The following is a 21,518-nucleotide window of genomic DNA, read 5'->3' on the forward strand; positions in this document are numbered from 1 at the left end:
TCAGAGTCAAAATTTATTTAATTCAAAAAATTAAAATAAAATAAATTTCTATTATTTTGGATTGCATCCAAATAAAAGAAATGGGTAAAAATTTAAAAATATTTTTTTATTCAATAAATCTAATTTAAATTAATCGTTTCAATCGATAATTTCGCTCAACCAAAGTTTTGTTCACCCCTAATTTTGTTGATATTCTTACTTTTTATTAATGTTGTTGATTTTGTTATTTTTAAATATTTTTAGCATCCACATTTTATTATTGTCATTAGATAGTCAAATAGGCATATTCCTTTTTACTTCGTTTATTTTTATATATATAAAAAAAAAGTTAAATTGAGTAAATCAATTTATTAATAAGATATAAATTTTTTCAGTTTTTGTTGTATATAAACCTATCATTTCAAACAAAAATAAATGAACAAATAGATTTCTGCATAAGCTAAAATTGAAATATTGCCAAATTATTTCTCCATTTCAATTAGGTAAAGTTGCATTTTCTGCTATCTTGGAAAAGCTACTACACTAATCAACCATAAGATCAAATTACGTCCTGCATTTTTTTTTAATCAAAATGATGAATATAATGGATACAGAACAGCTCTTTCTGATACTTTCTTTGTTATAAAAATACACATACTCCCTAAAGAAAACAAACAACGCCTAATCTTTCCTTCTTTTTCCTCTCAAATCCTCCATCGCCGTGACACGATGCTAACATAAAAAGAATGAAACCTACAAGAAACTAAATATACAAATGTCAGAAGTCGATCAACTTGTTACCTCATTTTTCGATGCCCTGTTGCAAATACTGAATCAAATCGTAACCAGCGGTGGTCCACTTATTGTAGGCATCGGTGCAGGTACGAATCATAAAATTGGCTGCTTCACGCTCAGTCATTTCTGGGTGAAATCTCTTGCGAAGATTACCGATAGGATCACCCCTGCTAAAGCAAGGCAATCCACTGTCTATCATCAGTGACACTGTGTTTATGATTCCATCCATGTAGCGACGTGCAGCAAGGTAACCTTTCACACACAGGCTGCACAGAACCATTATAATCTTCAAAGTAAATATCACCAAAAAAAATCTCATAAGATGGGCAGAAGCATAAAAGCTAAAGAAAATAATTATACTTGACTTCCAGTTTTACCTTACAAACTGGTGCCATGTCTCGCTTTTCATAACTCCGGAAGGGTCGAGTAATTGAGTCATCTCATGACTCAGTTTGAAATGTGCGCTCTCAAAACGCATATTTCCACCAGGTGAAGTTTCCAGAATGAAACCAAAATCAATATGAACAAGCCGCCCCAGGCTGCATTCATGATAAATGAGGGAGTTCAAATATTGTAACCCTTAAATGGACCACTCCTGGAAATACTTCGAGATTATTCCATAGGTGATATATACTTTGACCGAGCAAAATACTCCGAGATTATTTCATACCAGATGAAATATAGTAATTATTTCAATATAAGCATGATATTCTACGTTAATGGCAAGCAGATAAGTAAAGTAGCAAAATTCAATTTGTTTGATTACTTTTAAGATTTAAAGTATAAAGAATCATGCTCAGTAAGAAACATGGTTCAAACACAGAAATATATACAATAAATGAGCAAAAAACTCAATAACTTGCAAACAGATTATTTTTTTTAAATGATGCTTGGCATGCCTATGACCTATGACCCACAAACAAATGGATCAAAAAATCTATATTGCTATGGATGAATCTAGCCCACACCCCCGAGGTCAACAACGAATCCTGTTGTGAATATATTTGTTTTGTGATAGGCTTTGATTTGTGTGAACCTTTTAGATGGACAGTAGAAATCCACTCCAGCAATGATAGGTTTGGTAGCGTGTGTGCCTGCTTTAATGTTGACTAGACTTTTCCAATTTCAAACATGCAAAAACATAACCAACCTAGGAGTCACTGCCTAATGACAGTACATCAAATAGGCCGCTTACTTGTCAAACAAAAGATTCCCATTGTGTCGATCCTTTGGTTGAAGCAAGAGGCTGGCAACTGCATATCCAGCACTGCTAATGAGGAAGTTCTCACGAGCTGCTTCAAAGCTGGGAGAACCGACAGGCCCAAAGTCCTGCTGGAAAATCTCGAATAAACCACCATCAGTGGTCTCACCCATCTGACTTCTGCTCCTTGTGTTTGGCACAACCTGTCAATATAAATGATAAAAATCTAGTATCAAGTGAAAAAAAACTTGCTGGTCGAAAAAATAGCTGACTGGACTTATGGAATACCTCAATAATTCCTCTCTCTGGGTCAGTTGGAAGTACTCCATAAGGAAATAAATAGAGATCAAGTCCGACGGCTTCGAAAATGTCCTTCAAAAGTGAAATAACTTGCAAAGCAAGGACGTCTTGTCGACAGTCATCTCCAACCTATGCAGAGAGTTGGATCCATCAGTTTATGATCATAAAATTTGAAGTGAAAATTATGAATTGTATTCCCCAAATCTAGGTTCACTTAGTAATTTGTATTTGTCAATATTTGTTGAAATTGATCTTCAACATTGAAGGCAACACAAGTGTTTACAGTTCCACTGTTCCACATTAGACAGCTAAAATCATAAAAGGTCTATAGTAACAAACCAATAGGAATCCAAGTCAACAAAGGTTAAGTAGAACTTTGCAGCCCATATTGACATCCCATATTACAGTTAGTGCTCTGATCCACTTCTACGTAACTTCTCGATTTACCAATGCTATTTATAATCTTCTGGAATTTGAAAGAAAATTAGAAAAACCAAGGTATATTTTTGCTGGCTCATTGGGCATAAAAACGGTTTAGTGCCATCATATCTAATATATTAAAATTAAATTAGGCGATATTAGTCATATAAGCGTACATAAACTTAGTAAGATATTTTATTCAATGAGCTCAAATCCAATTCAAGCCGACCCCACTCTTGCTCATCAGTCATGATATTGTCTCAAATCCAACTTCAACTAAGCATTCAGCTCAAACCCATTCAAGTTTTTTAAACATGCTCCTTAAATATTTACCGAACGGAACTCATCAACCTTCAAAGTCATTGAGCTAATAGACAATAACTTGACTGGAGTGTGCTGCCACCATTCATTTACAGATGATTGAATTCGGGAAGGGTCGTCATAAATAATGCGGGGCAGAAGGGTTAATACAATACCTTGAAAATGCAAGCTTGAGGTTTAACACCTTTGCAATTCCCATCACGATCTACCACATTGAATGTAATCATTATAGGGACTTTTGCAGCTGATTGTAAAGGAATTCCACTATCAACCTGAATACTACTGACGAGTTTATTAGGAGCGGTAGGCAGATAAAGATCATTTCCTTCAACTTGAATTTTCTCCAACTCCCTAGTTTGGCATGAGAAACAGTATTTAGTGATTATAGTTGGTTTAACAACTAAATCTATAAATATTTGATCACATGTTCAAAAAATACACAAAGCACTAAAAAGCACACCTTCTTATGCCAGCTCGTCTTTCCTCTTTTGGAAGGGGAAATAGAACACCTGATATAGATGTAACTTTGTCAAAGAAATCGAATTCCCTTCGAAACAAGTCAAGGGCTTTCGGGTGGAAACCATCAATGATTCGCTGCCTAACAACCGGGAGAAGTGCTTGGAATGAGCTATTCTGAAACCAAAAACGAAGATTGCACAAAAAAATACGAGTAAATGACTGGAAAAAAGTTGCAACGAAATAGAGATTATGAAGTGGATAGCATAACATATATTGTTGAGTGAAAGCAAGCTTCAAAGTTCACTATCATAAAAAAGCATTGAGTTAAATAGATGGAAAAATTTGCAAGGAAAAAAACTCCTTGGCGGACACTAGCATGCAAAGCCATACGCCTAAGGAAAACAAAATAAAACCATATATATTGCTCAAATTTTGGTTTCTAATTTCGAAAGTTTGAAGTAAAATAGTTGAAAATGACATCTAGTGCCAGAAAGAATCCAAATTCATTCTTAAAGAACCATTTGCGCAGAAGCACAAATAAGGTATAATCACATCTGCTCCGATATCTCCATTATCAGAAGTGATGGAGGAGGGAGAATACAATTGCTGAATAGTGAGAAATTTGGAAAAGCACAGATAAGTTTTAAAGAATTGTAAGTAAAAGTACATAGATTAGATGCCAGGATATCTAGATTCGTCGCAAGCATATTTAACTTCCAGAACATATCAAAATATCGTAAAGCTTGAAATACAAATACATGTAGGGTTGACTGAATGTGGAACATGATTGATAACCAACAGGCAACAACAAACAAAGAATAACTAATATCATTTACCTAGAATAATTTACCAGAAAATATTGGTGATTAAGAGACGAATCGCCCTCTTATGGTGTTAAAATTATCCTGTAGGTGGTCAAAACAAGAATACCTTTACAGAGGCTGGATCTTTTCCTGACTCAGGAACACAAGTCTCACCCTGCAAAAACACTATCTGTTATATAACAAGCTAAAGAATCCTTGCAACTTGCAACAGATCTCTAAAAAGTATCCACGATTGAATTTGGATAACATTTTTCTCACTTGTAAATGCCATATCAAAATATGGGCAAATATATCACTTCTCTGTGCTGCTCTGAGCAAGTATCCTTCAACCAGCCTCTGCAAATTAAAGTTATTCAGCATAAAAAAAAATGTCATAATTAGACACCAGAAGCACATGAACAATACATTTCATTTTACTGCAAGTTTGTGAGCGCAAGCTCCACATGAGATGTTCTTTGAATCACTTATTTTATCCACTTTTTAACGGTAAATGCCGGAACAAATAGTTTGCTCGAGTGAAAATTTATGCACGGATGTATCCTTTTACAAAAACACAAATGACCCAACATGGGTTGTGACAAACACCAATTACCAATTTAGCATTAGCAGGAAGATGCTTTTTCCAAGCTCATCTAATAAAAATTCCGTTTATACTTTCTTTAGATTGCTGGGTAATTGTGTAAAAAATGTTCAAAGGACAATCATATGAAGCCAAGAACCCACCCCTTCATCATATCTTAGTGACTGCACCAGCTGAGGCATGAAAAACGTCACTCTCTCAGGTGGATAAGATTCCAACACCCTGAGAACATAAGCCATGACCCGAGGGTGACCTTTATATGCTGGACTAAGGAAGTCCAAGGCCTGTGTGATTGAACAAGCTGCCCAGTGTGGCATATGTTGCAGAAGCGTTGAGTTCTCGTCCACTGCTTTTGATGTCACAAAGTAAGGCAAAGCTTCAGGAATGCTTCGGATCTCTAGTATATGATTCTTACAGAAAAATAAAAACACGAGTCAAAAAAAGTTCAATTGAATGTTGAATAATAAAGAAAATGTAAAAAACAAAATATAGATACATATTGACATAATATGCCACATTCACATGGCTCGGTTTGGGTATTATACTCGTACCATTTAATTTGTAATCATAGTTTATATTTAGTGGCTTCAATCAGCAGAAAAATACTATCAAACACCAAAACAACAGGACCAGGAAATTTTGATTATAATATTAATCACATCAACTTTTCCAAATATTATTCCAGTGTCGAATTTTACTTTCATTGGCTTGCTTTACGCAATATTGTGCTTAGCTAGCAGGCTTGCATCAATTTTAATAACATACTTGTACTAACTGGGTGGTTTCAGTCTTCAGAGCAGCAACTGATGGAAATCTTGCAGCTAAAGACAAAGCAATTCGAGGATCAACAGAGAAAGCAGTCCTTCCAAATTCTGTCCATTTCTCAGAGCTAACTTTAACCCGAGAAGTGTTTTCCCTGAAGATGTAATTACACAAGAAATTAAGGAATCAAATAGGACAACCACAATTAAATCAACGAGTAACAAATAATTAACATAATGGGAGATCAAGATTTAAGTAATAGTTACTTTGGTCCAACAGGTTGTGCCCAAACCTCAAGTCGATCAGCCTCATGCTGGCACATCATCAATAGTAACTGCCTCCTCTTCTCCCGTCCCACTGCATAGTTTTCCATCGGACCCCAGACAGGGTGATGCTGATCCTTCTATAAAATATAAGAATTATAGCTAAATAGCTTCATAAACAATCCACCACACACAAAACAATATTTTTCAAGTTCTTAGCTCCAATTTACTTACAACATCATTCAAAGAGCTACCAGTTTCCAGTCCCTGAGCTCTTAAATCAAGTTGAGTGTCTGACCGGTCATTTAAAAGATGATGGACAAATATAGAAATGGATTGAGCTTCACTCTGAGTAAAATTATTGTTATTCAAATCAAACCACTCAGGTGTGTGGGCAAACCAACCTAAAGAAGCCCTGTTTTTAAACAAAAAAGGATAGATAACTAAGTGTTCCAATAACGAACTTCAAACTGCTCCAAGCCAAACCAACAATATGAAAAACACTAGAGAAGGAATTTCTGTGCACAATAAGTTCTTGTAGATGGAAACCAAGGATTTGATACATTAAGAAAAATCAAAATAAGTCAATCTAGGCAAGGGGAGAAGCATCAAATGGTGAATCCAATGGTGCACTGCATCACAGAATAAAACCCATTAGTGGAAAATAAGCACAGCGATGAAAGTTGAGGAGTATCGTTAACTAAAATATGCCAATTATTGTTGACAACTGTTAAGTAGCAACAAATTCGCCTACTCTCTTGTGTGAAAACCAATATAGCACAATGATTAAACAAGGTGTCGGAGTATTTTATGGTTCAAAAAGTTTGAGTTGTCCTATTACCACAATTTGTTGCTTTTGGTCCAGTGACAAACAGTTTATTTTACATCAACATTTAGGTGGTGCTTGAATTTAAAGAACCTCCATCACACCAACCTTATAATACATCAAGGCGCTACATTCTTCCATTGATTTGAGTAGAATCGACAAGCAACTCTCGGTCCATGAAGTGGAGGTCCTCTTAATAAATAATATAACATGAAAGTGACGACAATTTTGTATTGTCTTGATCCAACTCATCCCTTATATTCTAGGAAACTGGAATTAGATACTTATTTTACAGATGCAATCGAATATTCAATGCAAGCTTTTGACATTTGTCGTCTCATGAATGCACTTGGACAAAATAATTTTTAAGCTTTGGGAAAAAGCGTGCAGTTGCTCACAATTAAAATTCTGGTCAGCATATTATTGAAAAGAAACAAGTATTCATCAGCTTGTGTTAAAGATTTACACATGAGCAATGGGCCAGTCACCAGTCTCATTTCGTTAGACAGCAAATAATTGCATATTAAGTTGTTTGATTCTAAAAATATGCACAGTAACATAGGTTTCCAAACGGTGGTACGTTGAATGATTACTTTTGTCAAGTTGTACCTATAAATCCTATCTTCCAGCAATTGAAGCCCTGATCTGAAGTTGTGAAGATTTCGTTGCGACTGGCATGAGCAAAACTTTAGGCCAAAAAGCATCAGTGTGAAGAAAGTTCCTGTAGCAGCTGGATGTCGGGAAAAATTCCAAGGGAGTTTTGCTGATCCTTGCAACATACGACCAAGTAACAAAAGCTGCTCCACACTGGCATGCCGTACTACCTAAATTATGATATTCAAAAGACAAATAAATTTGCTTCACATAGAGAAACAAAAGGTAAAGTTTGTGATCAGAACAAAAGTTCGACGGACAAAGCAATTTGTTAATGAAATCACGGAAATTTATATCTATAAAGCCTAACCTCAAACCGGTCAATAAAAAATCCGAGCCAAAGTCTATGAGCCAAAATCTGTTCAACGGGGTCTTTCTCGGGCTGTGGCTCAGGCTCACCAGGAGCAAGGTGGGGCCTCAACTTGGCAGAAGGTCCTGAGTACCTTATATCAGATGCAAAAAGGCCTCTCTTCGTGTCTACAGTCCATAGCCATGCATCAACAAGCTCAGCAAGAACAACAGAACCCAACAGTGGAGCAGCAGAAACTAGCCATGTCCATACATACACACCAGTCTCAACAGCATCGGGCGTGGTAATGTAAGCAGGGCACCAGCAAAGAAGACGCAGAAGTTGGGAAAAGCTCTCAACATTCGATTTTGAATCTGAATGCTGACAAAAATGTGTACATCATGTTCAACACAAACAAAACTTACTTGTAAGTTTTTCATATTGAAAGAATATGAAAGATAAATAGCTTTACCATACTGGAAAGAAGTAATGCGGTAGAATGAGAACAAGTTTCACGAAATGCTAATTTGTCCACCTCACCACCCTTCTCTGCGGTACTTACAAACTTCTGAAGCAGCCGCACAAACCTAGAAAACAATATCTCATTGAAGGATCCATTTTTAGGTAGTGTAGGTTGAACTGATGATTCCAAAACTGGAAGGTCAACATTAAGACCATAACCAAGGGATGGAGGATTTTCAAGGTCTCCTCCTAGGCTCTCATATAACCTTTTCATGCCGGCAATTTCTCCAGCATGGTTACACTTCACTGTTGCACTAACAATACCAGTTCCAAGAACCTCCAAATTAAATGCATCACTCAACTTCAGGTTTCCCCCTGAAGCTGCAGCAGCAGCAGCCATAACAGCAGGAATATTTGCAGTTTTGGTACCAACCCAACAATCATTCTTTCCCGTACCAATCCTGATTTCTGACAGAAGAGAAACCACATCAGCCGTAGGTTGTGTTCTCTGCCATGTATTAGCTTTGCAAAGATTTTCCTGAATATCAAAGATTTTCATATATATGAGACTAGGTGTTAAAAATAAGTTCATATCGATAACACATTTGCATGATCCAACCATTAAATTTCATTCTTTACCACTTTAAGACACAACAAACAGAGTTGGGTAAATTTTTCCTTCTATGTTTCTTAGTCTCTTTTATGCTGTTTTTTCCTTGGGATAATGAGGGATGTTGGGTGCTGGCTAATCTACACTGCTAAAATGAAGAAACTCAAGGAAGCATTGTGCTCACAAAGACGATATGAAGTTAATCAAAACACAGCATATCGTCAAAGCATCTACCCTTCAACAAAAATAAGAGTAACACGCATTTCAGTCAATTCCAATATGACATCCATATCTTTTGCAATAAGCTTAGCAAATCGATTGACAGTTGATGATATAGATCCAAGCAAAAAATCCAAAATCAATATTTTAAATCTGTAAACATGTGAACAGAACATGAACACTATCGTAGCAGATAACTTGTGTTATATAGACAGAATCAAGTTGGGACAACCAATTTTTTTTTTATACGAAACGAAGATTCATTAAGATAAAAAGTTGGATTACAAAGGATAGTAAATAATAAAAGACCACAGGATTTAGTGCGTGAATGTGATGAAAAGGCGGGTATCGGACTTGAAAAGTTTCAACATTGACAAGTATCAACATATTCCAGTTATAAGACAATATAAAACAGATAAATGATGGGTAGGTACGGGCATAAACATGTCGTTTATATGTCCACAATAGTAAATATAAGCTGCAGACACACAAAAGTAAGGATATACATCCTACCTGCATGCAGAAATGAAATCAGCAAGAAGATCATAATTCTAATCACTAGGATCAAACAACAAACTTTAATACTTAACCAACTCCTAGTTTTTTTGATTAAAAAGAATAGATTAGCAGAATAATTAAAGAACCAGTGAAAACAATTCCTGTAATATCAAAACACCTCTAAATATAAATGCAGTTATTCATGAGCAGAATTAAATAACCTTAACCATTCCAAACAATGTAAACCGATAGAAGTAAGTTGTAACTTTCACTGAACAAAAACTCAGAAAGATATGATGAAAAAACAAGAAATGCAATCACTAGGTATGGCTCACAACTAAGAAAAAAATTAACCTGAAGAAGACCCTGGCTAGTGCATGGAGCATATGAAAGTGAAACTGTGATCCATTCCCGGACCATCCTTTGGTACAAGGAGCGAACACTGGCAACATAAGCAGGATCACTCACAACATTTGAAGGTGGATCATTATGCATTGAGAGTAGCAGAGAATCCAGACAAGACGAACTCCACAAAATCTGATAGTCATGTAAACCACATTGAAAAAAATCTTATGGTATGATCAATACAGGTGTTGTGCAATCCAACATAAAAATGGAGCAATTTTACCTGAGGAAATCGATCTCTGAGTTGAGTTAACAAACTAACTGAGATGTCTCGTATATGCTCATCCCTTTGAGACAAATTTCTAATGAGGAAACATGCATGAATAGATAGAGTAGACTCTCTAACCTCAGCTTCTATTCCAGTCTCAGAGGCACGATCGTCCTGCCCCAAGTTGGAAAGACCACATATATGTGAAACAAATCTCCAAAAAAATGCTTAGCAACATATATCTATCTAACAAGTAGAATTAAAAAATTAATTTTTAAATGCATACATCACATAACATATGGTGTACATGTACATATGGTGTGAAATAGCAAAAATAAAAGAAAATAGTAATGCAGTACATCAACATAAGCTATTTTTTACTTAACCAATATAAATAAAATGGTAGGGAAGGTGCACAACTACTTGGAAAGAAATAGCAGAAAATAGCTGTTAGTTTATTTCTAGTTTTGGAAAAGAAACTATGCTCTAATTTTCATAAAATTAGTTTATTTCTTAAACTAAATCACACAAAAGACTAGTTGCACCAAGAAAGACATCAAACAATTGAGCTTCATTTTCCAAGGACACTGATCTTTAGTGATATACAAATACTTTCACCGAAACTAGTACCATCATACAATATCTTAGTTATCCATCTGAAAAAGCAATGCAGCAGGAGTGGCAACAAATATGTTACACTGCATAATGCTTTGGAAAGATCAAAGAAGATCAGTGGTTCCTTGCAGTGACCACAAAATGCGCAACATGAATGACGCGATGACTAGGATCTCTCCTTTTTACCAATTTCAATCGATCATTTGGCTCACCAGACACCCACATTGAGTATGGATAACAGGTTGACAGTAATGTAGAACAAGGTTTAGTCACCGATGAGTTACAACTCCATGCAAGAGTTTATTTATTGTTTGAAATATGCTGTGCCTACCTACTCTGTAATGCTCCACTTAGGTGCAAAAGAAAAATGAAAAAAAATTCTACAATGAGTGGAGGCTAGACTTGGATCTAAGGCCTCTCCCCCTTTGACCTGACTCTGGTTATCATATTGACTAATCATTCCATCTAAAGCTTAACCTGTTACATATGTGAAACATTAATGATTATTCATTGGAATGGTCACAAGCTGCCAAAGTAAGGATACCTAATTTATGTTACAGGACAGCAAGGTTAAATGTGCCAAATGATCAACCCCTGCATATGGACACAATTCACAGAAAAAACAATAGATTTATTTCAGTAAGAGTGTCCTGATTAATATTTAATTAGTATGCAATCATGATTAATTAGCATGCAATCATGATTGATTAGCGTAAACAACAAAAACGAGTTAAAAATTTGCTTTTGGGCTTACCAAGAAATCGGCATGATACATACCGAGGAAATCAAACAGCTCAAAAACAATAATACACTCAAAATATAATCCAAATAGTCATATAACACTACTACAGCCCCACTGGTTAGGACTAATCCACATGCATAACCAGCCCAGCTTGATTACACCATAATCAATCCAACAATAAAATATCTCAACATACAGAACAATATATTATGTCAGATTTCTATCTTTGTGACCACAATATTAATAAATCAAAGTCATAAAATTGGTCCAAAATCTCTAATGGTGGATATATCCCCATAAAAATACTAAATTGTAAGGTGGCCACATGTGTAGGAGGACAAATAGGAAAGTACCAGCCAAGACATTGCCGTTTCAAATGACCGATGAACAATAGATGTCAAACATTGAGAAACAGCTGGCATAAGATTTGGACTTTTCAAGTATTCAAAGACACAGCTGAAGGCACTCTGAGAGGTAGTGGCGTTGTGGTCACCATTCAGAATACCACCATTGCTACTGAATCTTATTATCTCCAAAAATGCCACAGCTAAAAGATAAGTTGCTTTGACACCTGCAGAAGTCAAAGCATATAATATCCCTCTTATGTTAAACTAAACCTTCCACCATTGCCAAAAAAACTCACTCAAATTTACTGCCAATAAGACAAACTTTGATACTCTGCTCAAAAGAAGATATATACCCGAAATCGTACTCATTGCTGAAACCTCCATTCGTCCTCCCAAGGCAGCAGATAGAGCAGTTCTCTGATTCACAACAGTTTTTTCAATTCCGTTCCCCCGGCGACTACCAGGATCATGAAGTGCATTAAGCTCCAACTCATCCTCAAGCCATTTCACAGAGCTTACTACCTGAAACACAATATCTTTGCAATCAAATCCCGGAAGGTCTAGTGATTAGAACATGTTAAATGTAAGATTAACAAAAATGATCGATTGTTTCGCAAATAAATCCAATATGTTCAAAAGAGTAAAAATAACCTTCTGTTTCCTAAAACTCGCATGCTATACAAGGATATTATTTTCTACAAGTGACTGCTAAATATAGACTGTGGGCCATAACTGTAAGACTGAGAAAAGGAGGAGAAGGGGGGGGGGGTGGTAAAGGGAAAACACCAGATTGGGCCAAAAGGCTCATGAAATAGTCTAACTGTTGAAGTAACAAAGAAATAAAACTGGCCCAAACGATTTCTATTTATACTTACAAGAGGTGGGGTCCCTTGTGAAATACGCTGCACTGCAGATGACCACAACGGATTCCACATATATGGTCCACCGACTGCTTGGAGAGCAATGATGCCCATGCTTCCCACGCTATTCAGGGTAGTTGAAATTGCCTTTGGAGTAGCCTGAATTTTCTGTATTGGAGGTGCTAACCCAAAGAGAGCAATATAGAACCACAAGTTCCGGAAAAGCTTTAAGAGGGAAGGTTCCACGTCAACACTGGGGTCAAAGTCTGAACATATTTCAGCCACAGCAGGTAGTAGGGGCCCAAGAAAATCTGCTCCGCTCCTAAAGTGTCAACGCCAATTATGAGAAAATCTAACGGTATTACACAACCCCACATCCCCTCAAACAATTACCTTCCACTTTTCGACTCTGCAGCCAACCCAACATCTGAACATAGAGATAACAATCGCTGGCGGTAGTCCTGACGCAATTTATTGCTTGTAAGACCTCTAGCAATCAATAAAAATCCTGCAGGTAAAGTCTAGAAGATAATTGAATAGGTGAGATACGATTTGTCATAACTGATAACAAAATTATTTTCTCAAAACTGATGTTGTCAAATATTCTAGAGAGATGTTTATACCTCAACACGTTCTGTTGTAGCTTCAGGTACCTGAGTTCTGCTTTCAGCAGAGCCGACACTAGATAGTTTACCCAAGTAACTCCGAGTCATTAGAACCATAGCTTCACGGTAGGACTTCTCGAAACCTAAACTCGCCATGCGAGAAACAGCATCAAGAAGCTGCAGTACTTCAACAAAAGCAGGTTGAGAAACATGCATTCCAGCAATAAAATATATTTTATATTATTTTTATGGGAGGCAGAATCATGCTTTCCTTAAATGGGTTTATCAATGAGACATTATGATAAACATAAAATAAACAAAGGTATAAAGTTAGCAAACTGAAGAGATAGGTCCGTACTCGAAGTCTCAGTAAGCCTGCAGTTGAAGCATCACCCTCTTCTAGACTCTCAATAAATAACGGCAATATCATGTCAACAATTTCAGGCTTATGAACAGAAACATTCAAGTCAGCAAGTAAACGTATGACATTCAGCTGTACAGGTGGAGCAGCCTGCTTTTCTTTTCCATCCTGAAAGGAAATACAAATATCAACCATCACTCAATAAACAATTCAATTTATCCGGTAATAAAAGAGTAAAATACCAATATTTATAACTTAATCCAAAACCGAACTGAAATATAAACTGGTCCGAGTAATAAAGTGATGGATTGGTACGTAGCACTTCGCAATATATCTACGTTACAATCAATCCTTCATTTTTCTGCCCTCCGTAATATGTTGAGCATAACTTTTAGGGTCTCGTAAAACTTGGCAAACATTCCAACTATCAGTGTTTTCTGATAATTGATAGATGATAGATCAATAATCAAATCGGGGAAATGCATAAGTATATATAAGTGAAAAGAAACTCAAACTTCGATGACAGTCCAATGTCGTTTTTTTTAATAAGCGTTGTTAGCTGCTGTTGCTGCAGAACTCTTAAAAAAGTTGACCAAGAGAATACAGGAACACATGATATGTCTCAAATCAATATTTGCAGCAAGTATGGGTAGGCCGTTGGAAGTAGTAAGGAGCTGCCATCAGAAAGAACTGCGAGGGGAAAGGAGGCCTTAGGTCAAGAGGAGTATAGTATTTCTAGTATGTGTGTGTGTGTTGGGTCATTCCTTTACGCAGGATAAATTTCCTGGCTCCAAGTAAAACGAAAAGGTAATGATGCAGCCATAAATTGAAATTTCTTCAGAAGCTGGCTTAAAGTGTTTTGCCTTATCAATAAGAAGGTACATTAACAAACTAATAACCATTCATAGACAAGATCTTGAGAATCGCAGCGAGACCCAACCCATTTTTGAAGAAAATAATAATGATAGACTAGGAATTATTACATTAGTGGAAAGAAATGATGTTGATTAACGACAGAGAATAGAACATTAAATTTCACAAACCAATATAATTACTATGCATAAAAATTCCAACAGACATCTCTAACCTCTTCTTCATAATCATTTCGTTCGCGGATACTAGCAGCCAGTCCCATGATAAAAGTGTCAACAGGAGACCTGTCCTTGACCCAACCAAACTCAATTATCTCACAGGAAGTTTTCAAGATACTAACAAACATAGCTCCCTGGCTGCTAGCCCAAGTGTCAGCCTGTTTATTATCGACAAACCATATAACACATTAGTAAACAATGTCTTAGTCACTGAGTAAGTATCCAACAATATACAGAACGAACCTGAGCACAAGTAGCCAGCACAAGCGGCTTAAAACGAATTAAGAGAACACGGAGAAGCTGACCACCACGAGTGACAGCTGCTTGAGAAATACCAGCAAGAAAAGAGCAGAAAAGCTCTTCACAAACGCTCAATTTCCGCCAGACTGAGAATAAGCATGCCTCTGCAGCCTCTATCAACAGAGCAAGAGCTCCATGCAATAATCTCTTTGATGTCTTTCCTTCCGAGTCAAGAGATGAAAGAGTTTTCACTTGCAATCTTGCTGCAGCATGGTAAACAGACAACTTTGTGTTGATCCTAACTTTAAGCAATTGTCCTTGCTCCGACCAATCACGCTTTCTTATCTGTCCACGTAATTAAAATTAATATCACCCTTTCCATTCTTTGCTCGTGTAAAGAACAAAATCTGATTTCCTTTTAACTTTGTGCACAACACTGTAAGCTTACATATGTAATTACCTTTAAAAAAGCCATCATTGATTGAAGTTGTTGCTTTGCTATTCCTCTTACTTGCTCCAAAAGGTTGGAATCAATGACTACCTTATCCAATACATGTCCGACCAACTCAAAAACAATCTGTTGCTTTTCAAGGCTCTCCACCGGTTCCTCCTCAAAAGACGCCACTACCTTCCTAAAAGCCACAGCACCACCACCTCTCCCGCCATCACTTAGCCCAACACTCCCACTAAAAAAATCTCCATTACTAGCCCCATTAATCAAAATCCCCTGCGATGCTGTTGGATCGTCCCTGGAAACTCTGCTGCCAGAGGACCCCGCAGAAACAATGCTGGCTTCGTTACCAGGAGATTGATATTGATAATGGTTGAGGCTCATAGGAGAGCTCTGGACTGAAGCTACATCATGGGTCGATATTGTCTCCCTTGGCGAGCTGGGGACTGCAATTTCAAACCGCTCAAGGAGAGTGGAAATCAATTTATTTCCGTCGGAGGGTAAAATGGGTGGGAAATGCAAACACAGTGCCTTCAAGAAAGCGCTAGAAATGCTCGAATCGGTGTTACTAATCGTCTGAGTGACGATTTCTCCCGTGAATCCAGCCACATCGGTAGCGAAATCAGGGGACGACTCAGAAGCCTTGGAAATGTAATTCAATAAGTCTTTGAAAAACGTAGAAATCGAGTCACTTGAAAACGATTGTGGCCAGAAGTTGGGATGGAACGATGATGGAATAGAGCGATAAAACGCAAGGAGCAACGATTTGGGTGTCTCGTGATCGTGGTTCGGGCATTTTGAGAGGAATCGAGCAAGGGCCAGAATGGCATTGAGGTGAGACCTCGACACCCTAGGCGATCCGACGAGCAGAAAATCGGTCGAGGGGCACCGGCTGCAAATCCACGCGAGTTTATCCGCGAAATGGGTCGGGTTTTGCGCGATCAGATCACATAGCTCCACCAACGACTCCATGGCTCAAGACCCAGTCCCAGATGTGGGTCCAGTCCGTGGAAATCAGTTCAGTGTTTCCATAAATTCACATTGATCGACGGATAAATGGGGGGAAACAGATGCAGCGCCTTCCAAAGATTGGACTTTTAGAGTTCAAAACCTGCGTTGGAAGAATCGGAATCAGGAATTTTGGTGAAATTAACAAATCTGTAACGTGAGATCGCTGTTGCTTCTTCTTCTCCGTGGTCCCAGTTTGGGAGCTTTCTCCGTCGTGGAATGAAGTCGTTTTGATTTTTGCACCAATAAAGCTAAGCGCGATTTTGTCATATCAATCGATGCATAGATCGCATGATCTTGGAAAATCAAGACAAACATCTTTGTGAATGTCTTCTTTTATATATAAAAAAAAATTCATTTTGAATATCAAGTAACTACACCATTTTCTTTTATCATCAAAATACAAATAATACAATTTAAAGATTAAATTTTGATTTAAAAATATTAATATCCACATACATTGTGATTCAAAATTAATCTATTACTTTAATTTGAGATATTTCTACTAACTGATTTGGTTCGTCAACGTGAAATCAACGTCAAGTCAAAATCATAATTTTTAAATTCTTATCTTGATCAAATTTTTAAAAAATTTCATACCTTCTTCAAATTTCATAAACATACTCTTACAATTTGACTTTTTGTTATAGTTTTTTTCAATTTATTATAAATATCCAAATTTTATTATTTGATTGCAATAAAAATTTTATATTCAAACAATATTGTATTCAAAATATAATATCGAATTCAAAACAAATAAATAATATCTAATAATACTCAAACATTTATTATTTTTTCGTTCTACTAGAATTAGAAGTAATAAAATAACTGAATGAAAATTTAAAATAACAATACTAAAAAGTACTTTAAAAATTAAAATACAATACAAGAACTCGACGTATGATATTAATTTAAACATGTAATAGAAAGTATATATAAAGCATAGTTGATTTGTCAAAACTATACAAGTCCTATGGACATTAATATCATGCATAAACATGAACCTATAAACATTTATCAATATCGTTATCTTCTCGCAGTTATGTGTTTACACATATTAAAATTATTTTATGTAAAATAATGTAAGTGTGAAATATTTAGAGGTTATGTTAAAATCTAAAAAATATTTGTTTACAATAATATTATATATGTTAGAGGTGATATGATTATTTAAAATTTTAAATTATACATAAAGTTAAAATAATTTTTTTTCTTATTTTAAAATTAAATATTTAAATGAATTTTAAGTTTATTACAACTTAAAATATATTCTCAAAGTAATTATCATAAGTATCTCCCGTATTATAAGATACTACATATAGATACGGTCATATTCAAGGATACATACGCACAACAAAAATGCCACTTAGAATTGCACATACCAATTTATTACATGATAATGATACACGTAAAAGAACATAAAAATAAGAAAAGTATGTCTTTTGTGAGACTGTATCTCGTATCTATATATGTTAGACGAGTTGATCTGATTTATATTTGTAGTAAAAAGTAAAATTTCGACATTAAAATTAATATTTTTCTATTGATTGGGTCGAATCAAATATCTGTCAAACAAATTGAGTCTTGAGACGGTTTTACATGATTTTTTTTGGAATGATTAATATCTTTTAAACAATTAATCAGCCCAATGGGTTGGACAAACGCAAAGCCCATGCAAGATTCAAACAAAAGCAGTTAAACTCAAATCATATGCTAGACGAACCGTGCCACTGAACTTTGTTAGCATAATCGGGCCTGATGGGTGAACAAAGTAAAAATGGGCCTTTGGAAACAACTCTTTATGGACTTATAGTCTAATGGTCCTCAAAATAATATATACAAAAAGAGCCCAAGATCTCATTTATGGAGCTAAATCAAGTTTGATATCCGATGGATATATTATCAGTTCAACCGAGACATTGTCTATCCAATGCACTCAGCAAGGTGTATGGGTGGGAAAAAATATCGAATTTTCGGTATCGAGGTTATCGTATCGAAAAATACCAAATTTATCGAAATTTTTGGTATACCAAAATTTTCGGTACGGTATGGTACCGATACCGAAATTTTCGGTATGACAACGGTATGAAATTTGAAATTTTCGGTATATACCGAAATAATATATATGAATTAAAAAATATATTTTTTTGGTATAAAAGGATATATATTGATACTATACCAAAATAAAGAATTTAACTTCTGTTTGGACTCATCATGTTGGAATAGTCCAAATCAAAGTTCAGTGAAACAACTCGACTCATAGTTGAGAATTTAAACTGTTGAGAAGTCTTATCTCTATAGCCTAACCTTACAGCTAGCTAGAGGACTGGATGTTGAGCCTCGACTTGTTGAAAAGCTGACAGGTTTCAGAAATCACATGACCTCAGACATTGTTGCAAAGATAGCGGATGAAGAAGTCGCACATGTTGCGGTTGAAGTTTATTGGTGTTAATTGATGTCTTGGATCTCCAGACACATGTTGCGGTTGGTATTTATTGTCTTTATGGATTTGTTTTGTATATACATTTCCTGGTCTCTTTGACTGTATTGAGGGCTTTGTTTAGTATTGGTAATCATTGGCCTTGAAATTACAAGAGAATGAATTTTTTTATATATATTTTCGATATGACGGTATTTTACCGATACCGTGCCGACTTTTCGATATACCGACTTTCGGTATATAAAAAAGTCGGTAAAGTAACGATATCATTTTTTCATACCGGTATTTTCGGTATGGTATACAGTATCCGAAATTTCAGTACGGTATATCGTACCGACCACCTCTAGTAAGGTGTATAAGTTGGTGAGTGTTTGGACAAACGAGATTCTGTTTGAACAAACTATAAACGAGATTTATTTGTTTGAGCAAAGTGTAACACGTTTTGAAGCACCAAATAGAAAAAGAATTCCGTCCCAAGATTATCATCATATTCACTCAAAACAATGTTAATTCAAGATTTGGTAATGACCTTATCAAGCTAGCAAGATTAGATGTTCCAAAACTTTGATTTTCCCAATTATATGTCATCGTGCACATGATAAACGCTTAATTTTGATTTTTTTCAATTTATGCTATCACTGAAAAAGAAAATAAAATCGTGATTTTGTTAATAAATATAGTTTTTGGTTTCACGATAAACGCTTAATCGAACCATTTCTTTTCACGCCATAATAAAAATAAATGCTTCATATCACATATTTATAACTTCAAGTAATTCGTTTATTGATTTGGACAAAGAGTCTTTATATCTGATTAATGCATCGCCAACTATAAGCTTCACCAACTACCGAGGATGGTGACCGGAACACGTACGCACCACTGCTGGCATTATTATTATTATTATTTGGATTTTGTTTTATTTATTATTTTAATGAATTTAAAATAATTTAAATAAATAAAGCATTTAAATAAATATTTTAACTAATTTTGTTCAGAGATAATTTAATTTACTTTAAACTTATTTATTTAAGTTTTGTTGACAAAATTTTAAATTATCTGTGATTAATTCAATAATCAAACTATTCATTTAAATAAAATTAATTAATCGATTGATTGATTAAAAAGGAAATTGGTCTTCAGTCCCCAGCCGTCGATTTTTTTTGTGTTCAGTCCCTTGATACTTTTTTAGTACCACATTTCCACATGAAGTGTACCACATTTCTACATGAAGTGTACCACATTTTGTATGACATAGTACCACAATTTTGTGGGTAGGGAGTGAACCCAAAGAAATATTTTGATTTTGGATTTTTCATCAACTTCTCCTTGATTAAATTCTACTAATTATGCAAATTACTTAAAAGGTAAATTTCATATGTTAAGACGTTAACTTGTTCATACTAATCATGTAAATTACTTAAACGTAAATTTCATATGTTAATACGTTAACATATTTACAAATAGATAGTCGGTGAAATACAATAATTATTGTAAACAAAGTTCTATTATTTGTTATTTTATCAAAAGTAGTTGGTGATTACAGTGTAATTCAAATATTTTAAATAATACAACAAATCAATCGTCATGTTCGGATTGTTCTCTCAACAGCAATTATTGCTAGCTGTCCCACCAATCATCATCCCAAATATTGACTCAATGTAATCCATGAAAATGGAACGTGTGACAATAATCAAGATATCGACCGCAAGATCGATCACTTATCACTTTATCAAAAATTATAGCTGATTGTGACAATATAACTCCAGTATTTTAAATTATACAACAATCTAAGCTTTATGTTTCGATCGTTTTCTCATAGTAGCAATTATTGCACTCCAACAAAATTATAAGTAAGAGTTAAATTTGAAGTAGGGTTGAAAAATATTTACCATGTGTTTGTTGCGTGAATGACTATTTTAGATTTTTCTTGAAATAAAATTCTGGATTGACGATATTTCACACGTATTTTATCAAGTTGATGGAGACATTAATTTCCCAAAATCATGTAGATTTAACTTAGACTAATGGAAAAGTCGTTCTTTGTTAGGTTAATTTTTCACTAACTGGTAGTTTACGAATCACTTATTTTAGAAAATGGTTTTTTTTTTTAAAAAAAAAGAAAAATAAAAAGAAAAAAAGAATGAACATTAGTCGAATGCATTTGTATATAAATTATACTTGCCGCCAATGTACGCCTTTGCGTAGACATAATATATATAATAAAAACATTTATTATAAAATTTTAAACAAATATATATAATTTAATTTAAATGAAAAAATAACATAAATATAAAAATATGTGTAAAATATTAAATAGTTTGTATTATATCAACAGTTAAAGAAAAAGAATAATGTAAAGGGAAAATTAAAGATAATGAAAAGCGGAAAAAGTTAAAGAGGTATATTTTGGGAAAAAAAATGGATAATATGATTTAACTTTAATAAGAGTAATATATACATAGATACGATGAATTTATTAAAAAAATTACATGATATTTTATGATGTCTAACACTCAATGATTAAAAAGAAAACATTTCGACGACACAGTCGATTGCAGTCCGTGTCAATGATCTCTTCTCTCATATTTGCTTCAACAAAAATTTTTATAAACCAATAAAAATATAAGATGAATCGTTTGTCGTTTTAATTAAATGGATCGATTTTTGTTCTTTTGAGAATAAA

At 35.0% G+C, this 21,518-nt stretch overlaps 1 protein-coding gene across 3 annotated transcripts; it reads right to left on the bottom strand.

The window, feature by feature from the left end:
• Window positions 1-435: 435 nt before the first annotated feature.
• On the bottom strand, window positions 436-16,686 carry LOC140962856 (phosphatidylinositol 4-kinase alpha 1-like). Of its 3 annotated transcripts, XM_073421900.1 has the most exons (26): window positions 15,397-16,686; window positions 14,940-15,281; window positions 14,693-14,854; window positions 13,603-13,773; window positions 13,263-13,421; window positions 13,033-13,160; window positions 12,655-12,961; window positions 12,133-12,301; window positions 11,786-12,003; window positions 10,091-10,249; window positions 9,817-9,999; window positions 8,146-8,673; window positions 7,695-8,054; window positions 7,340-7,554; window positions 6,139-6,319; window positions 5,908-6,044; window positions 5,645-5,795; window positions 5,023-5,289; window positions 4,558-4,635; window positions 4,406-4,453; window positions 3,477-3,649; window positions 3,172-3,367; window positions 2,264-2,404; window positions 1,970-2,178; window positions 1,152-1,313; window positions 436-1,040 (listed from the first exon to the last, which is right to left on the bottom strand). In XM_073421900.1, the coding sequence occupies exons 1-26, from the start codon at window positions 16,357-16,359 to the stop codon at window positions 782-784; spliced, it is 6,066 nt and encodes a 2,021-aa protein (XP_073278001.1). In that variant the 5' UTR covers window positions 16,360-16,686; the 3' UTR covers window positions 436-781. The 3 variants fall into 3 exon arrangements, with proteins under 3 accessions (XP_073278001.1, XP_073278002.1, XP_073278003.1); XM_073421901.1 differs by lacking the exon at window positions 14,693-14,854; XM_073421902.1 differs by lacking the exons at window positions 12,655-12,961; window positions 13,033-13,160; window positions 13,263-13,421.
• Window positions 16,687-21,518: the final 4,832 nt, after the last annotated feature.

This window comes from Primulina huaijiensis, chromosome 17 (genome assembly GCF_012295235.1).
Source record: "Primulina huaijiensis isolate GDHJ02 chromosome 17, ASM1229523v2, whole genome shotgun sequence".
NCBI classification, from domain to species: domain Eukaryota; kingdom Viridiplantae; phylum Streptophyta; class Magnoliopsida; order Lamiales; family Gesneriaceae; genus Primulina; species Primulina huaijiensis.

What these genes read in the sequence shown, in the direction of transcription:
- LOC140962856 (XM_073421900.1), bottom strand. Translation starts at nt 16,359, where the DNA reads ATGGAGTCGTTGGTGGAGCTATGTGATCTGATCGCGCAAAACCCGACC. An exon ending in TCAGAGATCGATTTCCTCAG is followed by an intron (nt 10,000 to 10,090) that starts GTAAAATTGCTC and finishes CATGACTATCAG; the next exon opens with ATTTTGTGGAGTTCGTCTTG. An exon ending in CTCAAGCTTGCATTTTCAAG is followed by an intron (nt 2,405 to 3,171) that starts GTATTGTATTAA and finishes CTCTCTGCATAG; the next exon opens with GTTGGAGATGACTGTCGACA.